This window comes from Oncorhynchus tshawytscha, linkage group LG01, assembly GCF_018296145.1.
Source record: "Oncorhynchus tshawytscha isolate Ot180627B linkage group LG01, Otsh_v2.0, whole genome shotgun sequence".
Classification (NCBI taxonomy): Eukaryota; Metazoa; Chordata; class Actinopteri; order Salmoniformes; family Salmonidae; genus Oncorhynchus; species Oncorhynchus tshawytscha.
In genome coordinates, this window is record NC_056429.1 from 87376792 (window position 1) to 87391793 (window position 15002).

The 15002-nt window shown below is 42.3% G+C and overlaps 1 protein-coding gene across 1 annotated transcript in view; it reads left to right on the top strand.

Moving 5' to 3' along the window:
- LOC112246397 (protein sidekick-2-like) overlaps positions 1-15002 on the top strand; it is a 184490-nt gene that overhangs the window by 99782 nt on the left and 69706 nt on the right. Inside the window, exons 9-14 of the mRNA XM_042327072.1 lie at positions 2198-2314; positions 5121-5288; positions 6173-6275; positions 7371-7547; positions 8654-8790; positions 8935-9082. Of these exons, the coding sequence (XP_042183006.1) occupies positions 2198-2314; positions 5121-5288; positions 6173-6275; positions 7371-7547; positions 8654-8790; positions 8935-9082 (850 nt within the window). The remainder of the gene's footprint in view (positions 1-2197; positions 2315-5120; positions 5289-6172; positions 6276-7370; positions 7548-8653; positions 8791-8934; positions 9083-15002) is intronic.

Sequence of the window (15002 nt, forward strand, 5' to 3'; positions counted from 1 at the left end):
TTTCCTCTGGCTACTACTCCTTTTCCTCTGGCTACAGCTCATTTTACTCTGGCTACAGCTCCCTTTACTCTGTCTACAGCTCCTTTTACTCATCATTTTACTCTGGCTACAACTCATTTTACTCATCCTTTTTCTCTGTCTACAGCTCATTTTACTCTGGCTACAACTCATTTTACTCATCCTTTTACTCTGTCTACAGCTCATTGTACTCTGTCTACAGCTCCTTTTATTCTGTCTACAACTCCTTTTACTCATCCTTTTACTCTGGCTACAACTCCTTTTACTCTGTCTACAACTCATTTTACTCATCCTTTTACTCTGTCTACAGCTCCCTTTACTCTGTCTACAGCTCATTGTACTCTGTCTACAGCTCCTTTTATTCTGTCTACAACTCCTTTTACTCATAATTTTACTCTGTCTACAGCTCCTTTTACTCTGGCTACAACTCATTTTACTCATCCTTTTACTCTGTCTACAGCTCACTTTACTCTGTCTACAACTCCTTTTCTCATCCTTTTAGCTTTTACTCATCATTTTACTCTGTCTACAGAATCAAATCTCCCTTTATCACCTGATATCTGTCTACAACTCCTTTTAGGAAAAACTCCCTCTAGGAAGAAATCCTCATGTTTGGCCAAGATGTTCAAATGTTTATAGATGACCAGCATGGTCGAATAATAATAATGCAGAACAGTTGAAACTGGAGCAGCAGCATGGTGGACTGGGGACAGCAAGGAGTCATCATGTCAGGTAGTCCTGGAGCATGGTCCTAGGGCTCAGGTCCCCGAGAGAGAGAAAGAAAGAGAGAATTAGAGAGAGCATATGTGGGGTGGCCAGTCCTCTTCTGGCTGTGCCGGGTGGAGATTATAACAGAACATGGCCAAGATGTTCAAATGTTCATAAATGACCAGCATGGTCGAATAATAATAAGGCAGAACAGTTGAAACTGGAGCAGCAGCACGGCCAGGTGGACTGGGGACAGCAAGGAGTCATCATGTCAGGTAGTCCTGGGGCATGGTCCTAGGGCTCAGGTCCGCCGAGAGAGAGAAAGAAAGAGAGAAGGAGAGAATTAGAGAACGCACACTTAGATGCACACAGGACTCCAAATAGGACAGGAGAAGTACTCCAGATATAACAAACTGACCCTAGCCCCCCGACACATAAACTACTGCAGCATAAATACTGGAGGCTGAGACAGCTCCTTTTACTCTGGCTACAACTCCTTTTACTCTGTCTACAGCTCCTTTTACTCATCCTTTTACTCAGTCTACAGCTCCTTTTACTCTGGCTACAACTCATTTTACTCTGGCTACAACTCATTTTACTCATCCTTTTACTCAGTCTACAGCTCCTTTTACTCTGGCTACAACTCATTTTACTCTGGCTACAACTCCTTTTACTCTGGCTACAACTCCTTTTACTCATCATTTTACTCTGGCTACAACTCTTTTTACTCATCCTTTTACTTGTTTCCTTTATTTGACTTATTCTGTCTATATGTCTCATTGACATGTACTACTTAATGTGACCATGTTAACAGAGTGAAGGAATCTTTCTGTCTCTCCCTCTCTCTACCTGTGTCACCATTTAGGTCATACCCTACCTAGTGTATTGCCTTCCTCCCTCTACCTGTGTCACAATCTTATGTCATATCCTTTCCAGTATTTATTGCCTCCCTCTTGCTCTCTCCCTTGTCCTCTCTGTTCAATATATGTTTGCCCCCATACCACTCCCTTCTATTTCTCTCTTTCTTTACCTTCCTCTTTTCCTTTCTCTGTCAGTTGGTTGAGTGGCATGTTCTGTTGTCATCTTCTAAGACTCAATCCAATCAAATGTTATTTGTCACATGCTTCCTAATTAGTCACCTGTTGTGAGTGGGGTAGAATGCTTTATCGCCCTGTCTCTTTCTTTCCCTCCCTCCCTCCCTCAACTCCCTCCCTCCCTCAACTCCCTCCCTCTGTTTCTGGTTTGTGTATGAAGGAAATGAAAGGTGGGTGACTGATGTGTTAATCCTGGGAGTGTTAGTGCTACTGAACAATGAGATACCATGACAGAGAAAGTCTGTAACAGACACAGCCAATAACTGTCTGGATGGATTTGAAGATGAGTTCCTATTGAAGACGACTTCTCTCTTTCACCTCTCTGTAGCCCTCTGCCTGCCTTTGTCACTCCAGTGTGTGTGTGCTTGTGTCATCAGGCATCGCCCCTAACATCACAGCTGGACCATCTGACAGCACGGTGATTGACGGCATGTCAGTCATTCTCCACTGTGAAACATCAGGAGCACCAAGACCAGCTATCACCTGGCAGAAAGGTCAGACTCTCTACACTGCACCACTCAACCAGACACACACTATGTGACTATTCACAATATGGCTAATATTTTCCATGATGTATAAACAATGGAGTTAAACAGAATGGAACAATCCAATCATAGCATTACTCAACTATCTGCAATAGGATGGATGAATGCACATCTCCCATGGTACCAGTCTATCTAGCGCATGCAGATGAATAGCAGACATTGGTTTATTAAATGTTTTATTTAACCGTTATTTAAAGGTGCAATATACAGCAATCACTCCACCATTTCCTGGTTACTAAAATTCTAATAGTTTGCATAATTTCCATGTAAAGAAACATTGTACCTTCTAAAGAGCTGTGAAATATATTATATAACCAATAATATTGTATTGTCAGCTTTTTGAAGCTGGTGTGAAAAACCGAAAGTAAAATATGCAAAAACTAAACGTAAGAACGGGAAGCATACAAATGGCACACATAGAAAATATCTACTTCTTAGCCTTGCTTTCGATGAGAATGAGAGATCTATAACTCACATTTCTATGTGCGTTTGGTCGAGTGGCCCAGAAAGTTCCTTTTTGCAGCTTTAAACATGGTGTTATATTGAGAACCAGGTCTCTTTTAGCAAAATACAAAACTAAACACGTTGAATATGAAATGCAATCAAAAAATAGTAAGAATCAATCAAAAATGTACACCAAACCGGCTCCCCAGCTTCCACTAAAGGGTCCCATAAAGACATCAGACATGTCTTATTTCTACTTTCTCGTGTTTTCTGTATTATTTACAGCACCAGTCAAAGGTTTGGACACACCTACTCATTCCAGGGTTTTCCTTTATTTCTACTATTTTCTACATTGTAAAAAAATAGTGAAGACATCAAAACTATGAAATAACGCATATGGAATCATGCAATAACCAAAAAAGCCACTCTTTGCCTTGATGACTGCTTTGCACAGTCTTGGCATTCTCTCAACCAGCTTCACAAGGTAGTCACCTGGAACAGGTGTGCCTTGTTAAAAGTGAATTTGTGGAATTTCTTTCCTTCTTAATGTGTTTTTGTCTCATCGGTTGTGTTGTGACAAGTTAGGGGTGGTATTTGGAGTGGCAGGTATCCTAGTGGTTAGAGCATTGGACCAGTAACTGAAAGGTTGCTGGATTGAATCTCAGAGCTGACAAGATAAAAATATGTTGTTCTGCCCCTGAACAAGGCAGTGTAGGGGGCAGAATTTTGATGTTTGTATGAAAAACGTACCCAAATGAAACTGCCTATTTCTCAGGCCCAGAATCTAGAATATGCATATACTTGTCAGATTAGGATAGAAAACACTCTAAAGTTTCCAAATCTGTCAAAATATTGTCTGTGAGTAAAACAGAACTGATATTGCAGATGAAAACCTGAGGAAAATCCAACCAGGAAGTGCTGTTTGTCCTGAAACCTCTCTGTTCCATTGCATGTCTTCCCTCCATTTAAAGGGATATCAACCAGATTCCTTTTCCTATGGCTTCCACATGGTGTGAACAGTCTTTAGACATAGTTTCAGGCTTTTATTCTGAAAAATGAGCGAGAAAAATCACATCGCGTCAGTGGATGGCTGAGTTTTGCAAGCGCGAGCAGCTTGGAGCAGACATTTTCTCTCTCACTCCTATTGAAAAAGTTGCGGTCCGGTTGAGATATCGATTATTTATTGTAAAAACAACCTGGGGATTGATTATAAAAAACATTTGACATGTTTCTACAAACTTTACGGACACTATTTGGAATTTTCGTCTGCCCCGTCGTGACCGCTCGAGCCTGTGGATTTCTGAACATAACGTGCCAACCAAATGGAGGTTTTTGGATTTAAAAATAATTTTTATGGAACAAAAGGAACATTTATTGTGTAACTGGGAGTCTCATGAGTGCAAACATCCGAAGATCATCAAAGGTAAGTGATTCATTTTATTGCTTTTCTGACTTTCGTGACCAATCTACTTTGCTGCTAGTTGTTTGTAATGTTCTGTCTGCTGAGAGAGATGTCCTAACATAAACGCTTGGATAGCTTTCGCCGAAAAGCTTTTTTGAAATCTGACACGCCAGGTGGATTAAGAGCAAGCTAAGCTGTGTTTTGCTATATTGCACTTGTGATTTCATGAAAATGAAATATATTTAGTAATTTAATTTGAATTTGGCGCTCTGCAATTCAGCGGATGTTGACGAAAATGATCCCGCTAACAGGATGGGGGCATCAAGAAGTTAACCGAGTGTTCCCCGGTAGGCTGTCATTGTAAATAAGAATTTGTTCTTAACTGACTTGCATGGATAAATAAAAATGAAACAGAGAAGATAGCACTATTTGGTAAAAGACCAAGTCCATATTATGGCAAGATCAGCTCAAATTGGTAAAGAGAAACAACAGTCCATCATTACTTTAAGACATGAAGGTCAGTCAATCCTGAAAATGTCAAGAACTTTGAATGTTTTAAATATATTTTCATATTTTCATATTCCAAATGTGCTATTTCATTGTTTTGTTGTCATCTCTATTATTCTACAATGTAAACAATTGTAAAAACAAAGAGAACCTTTAATGAGTACGTGTGTCCAAACTTTTGACTGGTGCTGTAAATATTTTAATTTAGTTTATTATTATTATTAGTTGTTTCATTTTTATATTGATTACTGCACTGTTGAGAATAGCTTGTTAAGCATTTCACTGTACTTGTTGTGCATGTGACAATAAAACTTGAACTTTAAGAAATTACAAAAGACATATCACTGTCCCCAGCAAACACTCTCTCTCTCGCTCTTTCTCTCTCTCTCTCTGTCCTTCCAGGTGAGCGTGTTCTGGCCAGTGGTTCTGTTCAGCTGCCCAGGTTCACCTTGCTGGAGTCAGGCAGCCTGCTCATCTCCCCATCCCACATATCAGACGCTGGCACCTACACCTGCATGGCCAGCAACTCCCGGGGCATAGACGAGGCTGCTGCTGACCTTGTGGTGTGGGGTGAGCGTGTGGGGGGGACAACATGTGCCTTGATCCAGGGACAGCATTTGCCTTGATCCAAGGGCAACATGTAACTTGATCCAAGGACAACATGTGACTTGATCCAGGGACAACATGCGACTTAATCCAGGGACAACATGTGACTTGATCCAGGGACAACATGCGACTTAATCCAGGGACAACATGTGACTTGATCCAGTGACAACATGTGACTTGATCCAGGGACAGCATGTGACTTGATCCAGGGACAACATGTGACTTGATCCAGTGACAACATGTGACTTGATCCAGGGACAGCATGTGACTTGATCCAGGGACAACATGTGACTTAATCCAGGGACAACATGTGACTTGATCCAGTGACAACATGTGACTTGATCCAGGGACAACATGTGACTTGATCCAGGGACAACATGCGACTTAATCCAGGGACAACATGTGACTTGATCCAGTGACAACATGTGACTTGATCCAGGGACAGCATGTGACTTGATCCAGGGACAACATGTGACTTGATCCAGTGACAACATGTGACTTGATCCAGGGACAGCATGTGACTTGATCCAGGGACAACATGTGACTTAATCCAGGGACAACATGTGACTTGATCCAGTGACAACATGTGACTTGATCCAGGGACAGCATGTGACTTGATCCAGGGACAACATGTGACTTGATCCAGTGACAACATGTGACTTGATCCAGGGACAACATGTGACTTGATCCAGGGACAACATGTGACTTGATCCAGGGATAACATGTGACTTGATCCAGGGACAACGTGCCACTTGGAGAAATCAAAACGTGCAGCACGCACTGCATCCTTCTCTTTATAGTGTGTGTGTATAAGTGTGTGTTCATACACCCACTCTCTCTCCCTACAGCTCGCACCCGTATCAACACCCCCCCTCAGGACCAGAGTGTCATCAAAGGCACCAAGGCCACTGTGACCTGTGGAGTTACACACGACCCCAGTGTCACGGTCAGGTAGGAGAGCACACACACACCAAGCACTATGTGCACGCACGCATGCACGCACACACACAGTACACTTTTACACACACATACAGACACACTGTCAGGACTTCCGCCGAAGTCGGTTCCTCTCCTTGTTTGGGCTGCGTTCGGTGGTCTACGTCACTGGTCTTCTAGCCATCGCCGATCCACTTTTCATTTTCCATTTGTTTTGTCTTGTTTTCCTGGACACCTGGTTTACATCTCATCATCATTAATATGTGTATTTAGCCCTCTGTTCCCTCCATGTCTGTGTGGGGTATTGTTCATTTGTCAAGGTTGGCACACTTCCGGCTGGTTTGCAACAGGTTTTGTTTTATGCCTGTGCTTTGTGGCAGCCGGTACTTTGTACTAAAGGTTTTGTACTTTGTGCTGCCTCACTTGTTCTTTGGGCATTTGTTTTGTGACGCATTTGTGTTCTGTATTATGATTGCCTTGGTAAAGTGCTTTGTCCACTCATCTCTGCTCTCCTGCGCCTGACTTCCAGGCTTTTACACTTTTACACACACATACAGACACACTGCACCCACCCACACACACACACACAGAGAGTGAGATGCACACAAAGCATCTTATGCACACACAAACACACACACTTTTCTCCAACCTTACATATAACAACACTCACTAACATTGCACAATATGACAAGGTCACAGGGGCAGGTCACGCCTGCTGTGCATGTCAAGAAGCAACCACTATGAGGTTGGAATGATACTGTGAAATTGGGAAATGTATGATTTTGCCCATTTTGTGTAAGAGCTGTTTGAAAAGGCCGCCTGAAATTACAGTCTGTTTTCGGTGAATGGAGTTTTGGCAGTAAATTAGTTAATAGACCAATAAGATAGAGTTCCAAACCTCTCTGCCAATTACAGCCAGGGTTCAGTTTCCCACCCTCACTCAGACCACTCCCAGACAGTCCAAGTAAAATTCTTGCTTGAGAAATTGCTATTTGATAGGAAGTTATTTTTGTTTAGTTTTGACCATTTTAGTTGAAAAGTACTTAATTGTTACCCAGAAATGATTTGATGTTTAGATAACAATGTCTGTATTGGACCTTTAAACTGTAGGTATGTGTGGGAGAAGGAGGGCTTGGTCATCAACGCCCAGTCTATCCCTCGTATCCGACTGGACCCGGATGGTACCCTCCACATCTCCCAGACCTGGTCAGGTGACATCGGGACCTACACCTGTAGGGTTATGTCGGTAGGAGGCAACGACTCACGCAGCGCACACCTCCGAGTCAGGTAACACGATCGACATATCTCTCTCTCCCTCTTTATCATCCTCTTGTTTTCTCTGTCTCTCTTTCTTGTTCATCCTGTCTTGAACAAGATATACTGCTTGTTTTCTCTCTCTCTCTCTCTCTCTCTCTCTCTCTCTCTCTCTCTCTCGCTCTCTCTCTTGTTCATCTTGTCTTGAACAAGATATACTGCTTGTTTTTCTCTCTCTCTCTCTCTCTCTCTCTCTCTCTCTCTCTCTCTCTCTCTCTCTTTCTTGTTCATCTTGTCTTGAACAAGATATACTGCTTTTTTCTCTCTCTCTCTCTCTCTCTCTCTCTCTCTCTCTTTTTGTTCATCTTGTCTTGAACAAGATATACTGCTTGTTTTTCTCTCTCCCTCTCTCTCTCTCTCTCTTTCTTGTTCATCTTGTCTTGAACAAGATATACTGCTTGTTTTCTCTCTCTCTCTTTTCTCTCTCTCTCTCTCTCTCTCTCTCTCTCTCTCTCTCTCTCTCTCTCTCTCTCTCTCTCTCTCTCTCCCTCTCTCTCTCTCTCTCTTTCTTGTTCATCTTGTCTTGAACAAGATATACTGCTTGTTTTTTTCTCTCTCTCTCTCTCTCTCTCTCTCTCTCTCTCTCTCTCTCTCTCTCTCTCTCTCTCTCTCTCTCTCGTTCATCTTGTCTTGAACAAGATATACAGCTTGTTTGCTCTCTCTCTCATCCTGTCTTTAACAAAAAATACTGCTCTTCTCTCTCTCTCTCACTTCTTGCTCTGTCCACCTCTGTGGTCTTTTTATAATTATCTCTGTCTGCTGTTCTCTTAACACACACAGAAAAATACAATAAACATTTTCTAACTTTCTGACCTCCTGTTCTTTTGCCAGCCCTTACTCATTGTCTTCTTGTAGCTCAGCTCTCCAGTCCCACCTCTCCTGTCTCACCTCTCCTTCTGTCCTAGTTTCCTTTAATGATGGATTTTGAGTAAATCTTACCTCAAAGAATGTATTTTTAAAAACTCATCCAGTCAGTCATATCTCCTCTTTCTGTCTGCCCGTCTGTCTGACAACCTCTCTGACTATCTGTCTACCCCCCCCCACACACACACACACACACACACACCACCACCCCTCAGACAGCTGCCCTATGCTCCAGAGAACCCTGCGGCCCTGCTAAGTTCCTCAGAAAAGAGGGCCATTAACCTGACCTGGGCCAAGCCCTTCGACGGGAACAGCCCCCTGCTTCGCTACATCCTGGAGGTCTCTGAGAACAGTGAGTGATCTCAGGAGGACACAGGCAGATGGATAATGAGAAAGAATAAACCACTGTTAGTAGGATAAATAGAATAAAGAGAAGGATTAGATCATCTGCACTATCTGCAGGTTTGATATGTGTCTGTTCTCTCTCCTGTGCTAGACGCTCCCTGGGCTATCCTCCTGGCCAACATAGAGCCTGAGTCGACAGCAGTGACCGTCAGTGGACTCATCCCAGCACGCTCCTACCAGTTCCGCCTGTGTGCCGTCAACGACGTGGGCAAGGGCCAGTTCAGCAAGGAGACTGACCGGTGAGAGAGAGAGAGCCCTCCCAGGATTCCTCTCTCCCCCTGCTGTGCAATGATAACAGCCTACTCAGTCTCCCAGTCAACCAGTGTGTGATCCCGTGCCAGTACACATTGTGTGTGTGTGTGTGTGTGTGTGTGTGTGTGTGTGTGTGTATTTTTATCTGCTGAAGGATTAGTAATTGAGCCGATGCAGCCAGACACACACCACCACTTCACTCACTCAGAGGGGGCTTTGGGGGTGTCCTCGGAGATTGTTGAGATCAGGTTGGCTTCAATAGCCTGAGTCACTTCTCATAACGTAGTGTGCTCTGGCCAAAAGTAGTGCACTATGTAGTGAATAGGGGGTAATTTGGGACTCAATCCCTCCTCTTACACAGACTAGCTCGTCAAGCCAGCTCAAATGTGAGCAGTTGGATCCCCAGCCATATCCAGCTGAGAGGAGAACCATAGGGGGCTCACGTCTGACAGCGCAAGGGTTCACACTGAGTGCTTTGTGCTTCCGTTTGATCCTAAAGTGCCACAATTAATCTCAACTGCGCCTCGCTTTCTGAAAAGTCATATCTCTGTATGGGCCCTTTGGTTTTGAATTGATTGAATTGATTCAGCATCATCTGACTGGTCCGCTGTGGTCTTTGGTATTAGCCTTTTCTCTCTCTGGCTAGGTACCTTATGTGTCTCCATCAGTAGGAAATTCATTAAGGCATAGTGATGGTTTTGTACACAGTTTAGACACAGATACTGCAGATAGCATGGACAAAATCAAATCAAGTTAAATGTTATTTGTCACATGCTTTGTAAACAACAGGTGTAAACTAACAGTGAAATGTGTACTTACAGTCCCTTCCCAACAGAGCAGAGAAAGAAAATAGAGAAATAATAGAAAAGTAAAACACATAATAATAAAAGTAATAATAAATACACAATGAGTAACAATAACTTATATACATGGGGTCCCATTTACCTAGTCGATGAGGTGAATATGTTTTTTTTGGGGTGGGGGGATGGTTTGTCCTCTGGGTTTTGCCTGTCATATCAGTTCTGTTATACTCACAGACATAATTATAAAAGTTTTAGAAACGTTGGCGTGTTTTCTATCTAAATTTACCAATTATATGCATATCCTAGCTTCTGGGCCTGAGAAACAGGCAGTTTACTTTGGGCACGCTTTTTATCCGGATGTGAAAATACTGCCCCCTATCCCAAAGAAGTTAAACAAATCCAAATCGATGTTTATATTTAAGATTCTTCAAAGTAACCACCCTTTGCCTTGATGACAGCTTTGCACACTCTTGGCATTCTCTCAACCAGCTTCATGAGGTAGTCACCTGGAATGCATTTCAATTAAAAGATGAGCCTCTTTAAAAGTTCATTTGTGGAATTTCTTTCCTTGCGTTTGAGCCAATCAGATGTGTTGTGACAAGGTAGGGGTGATATACAGAAGTTACCCCTATTTGGTAAAATACCAAGTCCATATTATGACAAGAACAGCTGAAATAAGCAAAGTGAAATGACAGCCCATCATTACTTTAAGACATGAAGGTCAGTCAATGCGAAAAATTTGAAATTTGAAAGTTTGTTCAAGTGCAGTCGCAAAGACCATCAAGCACTATGATGAAACTGGCTGGCCTAGCCAGTCTCCAGATCTCAACCCAATAGAAAATCTTTGAAGGGAGTTGAAAGTCTGTGTTGCTGAGCAACAGCCCCAAAACATCACTGCTCTAGAGGAGATCTGCATGGAGGAATGGGCTAAAATACCAGCAACAGTGTGTGAAAACCTTGTGAAGACTTACAGAAAACTTTTGACCTCTGTCATTGCCAACAAAGGGTACATAACAAAGTATTGAGATAAACTTTTGTTATTGACCAAATACTTTTCCACCATAATTTGCAAATAAATTCATAAAAAATCCTACAATGTGATTTTCTGGATTTTGTTTTCTCATTTTATCTGTCATAGTTGAAGTGTACCTATGATGAAAATTACAGGCCTCTCATCTTTTTAAGTGGGAGAACTTGCACAATTGGTGTCTGACTAAATACTTTTTTTACTTGCACGTCGTGCGTGCACGACTAATTTCCAACGCTGACTCCCAGTTTCAAAACCCCAAACGCTCCTTGTCGACAACACCAGGCTCTAGAGAATTGAATCTGTAAAATAGGGAATAACAAAAAATCTGAAGACATTACAATCCTGCACAACATCAATGCAAGTTTAGATAAGAAGAACCTCATACAATGAAAATTATTTTTTACCTGAAGTGCTGGTACTGCTTGATCTGTGGCAGCGGCCTGAAGTATGGAGACAGGTGTGATTGCCAGCCATAGCTTTCCACCAGCACCGTACCATCCTAAAGTCCAACCAGCTGTGAGATGTTGACCCCTGTCACAGTGCTGTCCTTTACAACACCAGCAATCTCAGACAAAGTGTTCCCTCTGGTCTTTCTGAAGCACTGCTTCATGAGACTGAAGCACCAGTCAGGGGCACACTTGGTGTGGCCTGTGATCAGGAAGTGAATGTCCAGATTGTGGTGGAGCTTGTGCATGCCAGAGCATAAACTTGTTCTTGTTTGGCCACTGGAGTTATCACAATTCAGGTCCCCACGTGTTTTTACCAACTCTGTAGTTGAAGAAGTGGTGCATGTAGTTGATGACTGCGCTGCTGCCTTTGCTTGCATGGGCCAGCTTTCTTTTTGATGACTGTGTGAATGGTGGATTAGAGTCAGGCGTTTGCTACTGATTGATGCTGAAAGACAAATTCCAGATACAAATATTTTAGCATTACTCTACAATAGATACATAATGGCATTCTGAGATATCACTACACACAGTTCATGCAGGGAATGTTAGCTACTGTAGCTAGCCAGCCATCTAACATCAGTTGGCTAGCTAAGCAAGCTTTAAAGCCTAATGTTAGCTAGCCTTAAGGATCTGCCCCTTTTTTTCAATTTTTGCCTAAAATGACATACCCAAATCTAATTTCCTGTAACTGAAACACTTTAAAGTTTGTGGAAATGTGAAAGGAATGTAGGAGAATATAACGCAAGATAATACAAAGAAGGGAAAAAATACATTATTTTGTATTTTTTTTGTATCATTTTAAAAATGCAAGAGAAAGGCCATAATGTATCATTCCAGCCCAGCTGCAATTTAGATTTTGGCCACTAGATGGCAGCAGTGTATGTGCAAAGTTTTAGACTGATCCAATGAACCATCGCATTTCTGTAAAAAATAATAACGTTTCATGTTCAAAACTTTGCACTCTCTTCAAACAATAGCATGGTGTTATTTCACTGCAATAGCTACTGTAAATTGGACAGTGCAGTTAGATTAACAATAATTTAAGCTTTCTGACAATATCATATATGTCTATGTCCTGGGAAAAAATGTTGGTACTTACAATCTCATGCATTAGCCTACGTTAGCTCAACCATCCAGTGGATCGGACACCTATCCCGAAGAAGATAACTAGCAATGTGAAATGGCATTCTGAGAAAACTAAACTAACTATACACACACTTTATACACAAGTTCATCTTAGCTAGCAAGCCAGCCACCTAACTTCAGCTGACGTTAGCTAGCTAACATCAAGCTGTAACTTGGGGTCTTTTGTTTAGACATGTCACGTTAACGTTAGCTAGCAAAAATATTAAATATAATCCCAATATATAGAGTAACGTTACTAGCAATACAAACCGATTGTCATAGCAAGCTAAACAAATAACGTTATGTTCATTCTTAGTTAGCAAGCCAGCGATCGAACTCCAACTGGTTATCTAACAGCATGCTTAAGCTTGCAATGAAAACAACTTTCTGACAAAATTAGAATCTTATAATATCTGAACCTGTAGCTAGAGTCTTACCTGTATACATGGATGAAAGCTTCACATTAGGTTCATTGTTAGTTAGCAAACCAGCCATCGAACTCCAGCTGGCTACCTAACAGCAAGCTTTAGTTTGCAATGAAAACAACTTTCTGACAAAATTAGAAATGTATAATATCTGTAGCTAGATTCTTACATGGATGTATACATGGATGAAAGCTTCACGGCAGACTGCAACCCCTTTTATAAGACATCCTGTGTTTTGTCTGTTTATTTTGCATAGCTTTTTTGGCCGGTTGTGTTCCACTGATTTCAAAACGTGTTATTTTCAGAGTGAGAGAGAGTCAGCATTGCATTGCACGATTGTGGTCCAGAAAGTAGTCCATCATCACAACTTTTCCCCACTGACCTTTGTCGATAGCGCCTGATAAGTTCAGAGCAGGAATGTTATTGAGAGCAGAAGCAACATATTTGCAGTTCTCCGTGGCTAAAGTTATATCTTTCAAATAAACTGCAGTAGAAAGGACTATCTAGGCATTACGAGCAGCTCATTTTACAGACACAAAATGCAACGTCCAATGTCCAATCCAAACTCATCTCTCGGCGTGTCTCTAGCATGGGCTACTCATTGGGCAGGACATGTTGGATGCCAGAAAAGTTGCCATATCAAGCGGTAAAGCAGCCAGTCAAGATGCTGTCAATAGTGCAGCTGTAGGACTTTTTGAGAATATGAGGATTTTTGAGGATTTTTCCTGTAGTCCACGATCAGCACCTTTTGTATTGCTGATGTTGAGGGAGAAGTTGTTGTCCTGGCACCACACTGCCTGGTTTCTGACCTCCTCCCTATAGGTTTTCTCATTGTCATCAGTGATCAGGCCTACCACAGTTGTGTTGTCTGCAAGCTTAATGATGGTGTTGGAGTCATGTGCGGACATGCAATCATCTGTGAACAGGGAGTACAGAAGGGGACTAAGCACGCACCCCTGAGGGGCCCCCATGTTGAGGGTCAGTGTGGCTGATGTGTTATTGCCTGCCCTCATCACCTGGGGGCATCCCGTCAGGAAGTCCAGGATCCAGTTGCATAGAGAGGTGTTCAGTCCCAGGGTCCTTAACTTTGTGATGAGCTTGGAAGACACTCTGTTGAACGCCGAGTTTTAGTCAATGAACAGCATTCTCACGTAGGTGTTCCTTTTGTCTAAGTGAGAAAGGGTAGTGTAGAGTACAATTCAAAGCATTTCATGGCTACAGATGTGAGTGCTATGGGGCGATAGTCATTTAGACAGGCTACAGGTTTTACAGACTGTGTCAGGGAGAGGTTGAAAATGTCACTGAAGACACTTGCCAGCTGGTCGGCTCATGCTCTGAGTTCGCTTCCTTGTAGTTCATCTGGCCTTGTGGCCCTGTGAATGTTAACCTGTTTAAAGGTCTTACACACATTGTCTGCATTGACGCTTTGCTTGTTTAATGGTTCGTCGGAAGGCATAGCAGGGTTTCTTATACGAGTCTGGGTTAGTGTTCTTCTCCTTGAAAGTGGCAGTTCTAGCCCTTAGCTCAGTGTGGATGTTGCCTGTTGCCTTACCCTGTGGGTAAGGTTTATGACCCCCCCCATAAATACCTTTCTCCCTTCCCTCTTTCTTGACTCTACAGAGGGACTCTTGAATAGCCTTTGTTAAACAGAGATTCTGGGAACATCATAAGGTGGGGGGAAATGAAACATATTTTGGTAATCCAACCAGTTGATCATATGCGTTGGTACTTAATGAATATGATGTCAGTTCGGTTGTCATCTGAGACATTCTCATCAATGATAGGATGACATAAACTCTACAGTGGAAAGTCTACACATTATAGTTATCAGATTCACATGGAATTGTTTTGCAATTTAAACGTTTGAATATTTATATGATTTGGGAGGGGATGAAATGTGAATTTAGCTTCTAAAATGTGAGAGTTGGGGTTTCATGAGTGAATTAGGACCGATTCAGTGGCCCACCCTTGTGAAGAGACATTGGTTATAAACTATGGAACACTCCCTCCTCTCCCTTCCTTTATAAAGCCTTGGCGACAATATAGCTTGCTGTTCCAGGTATATTAGGATGACA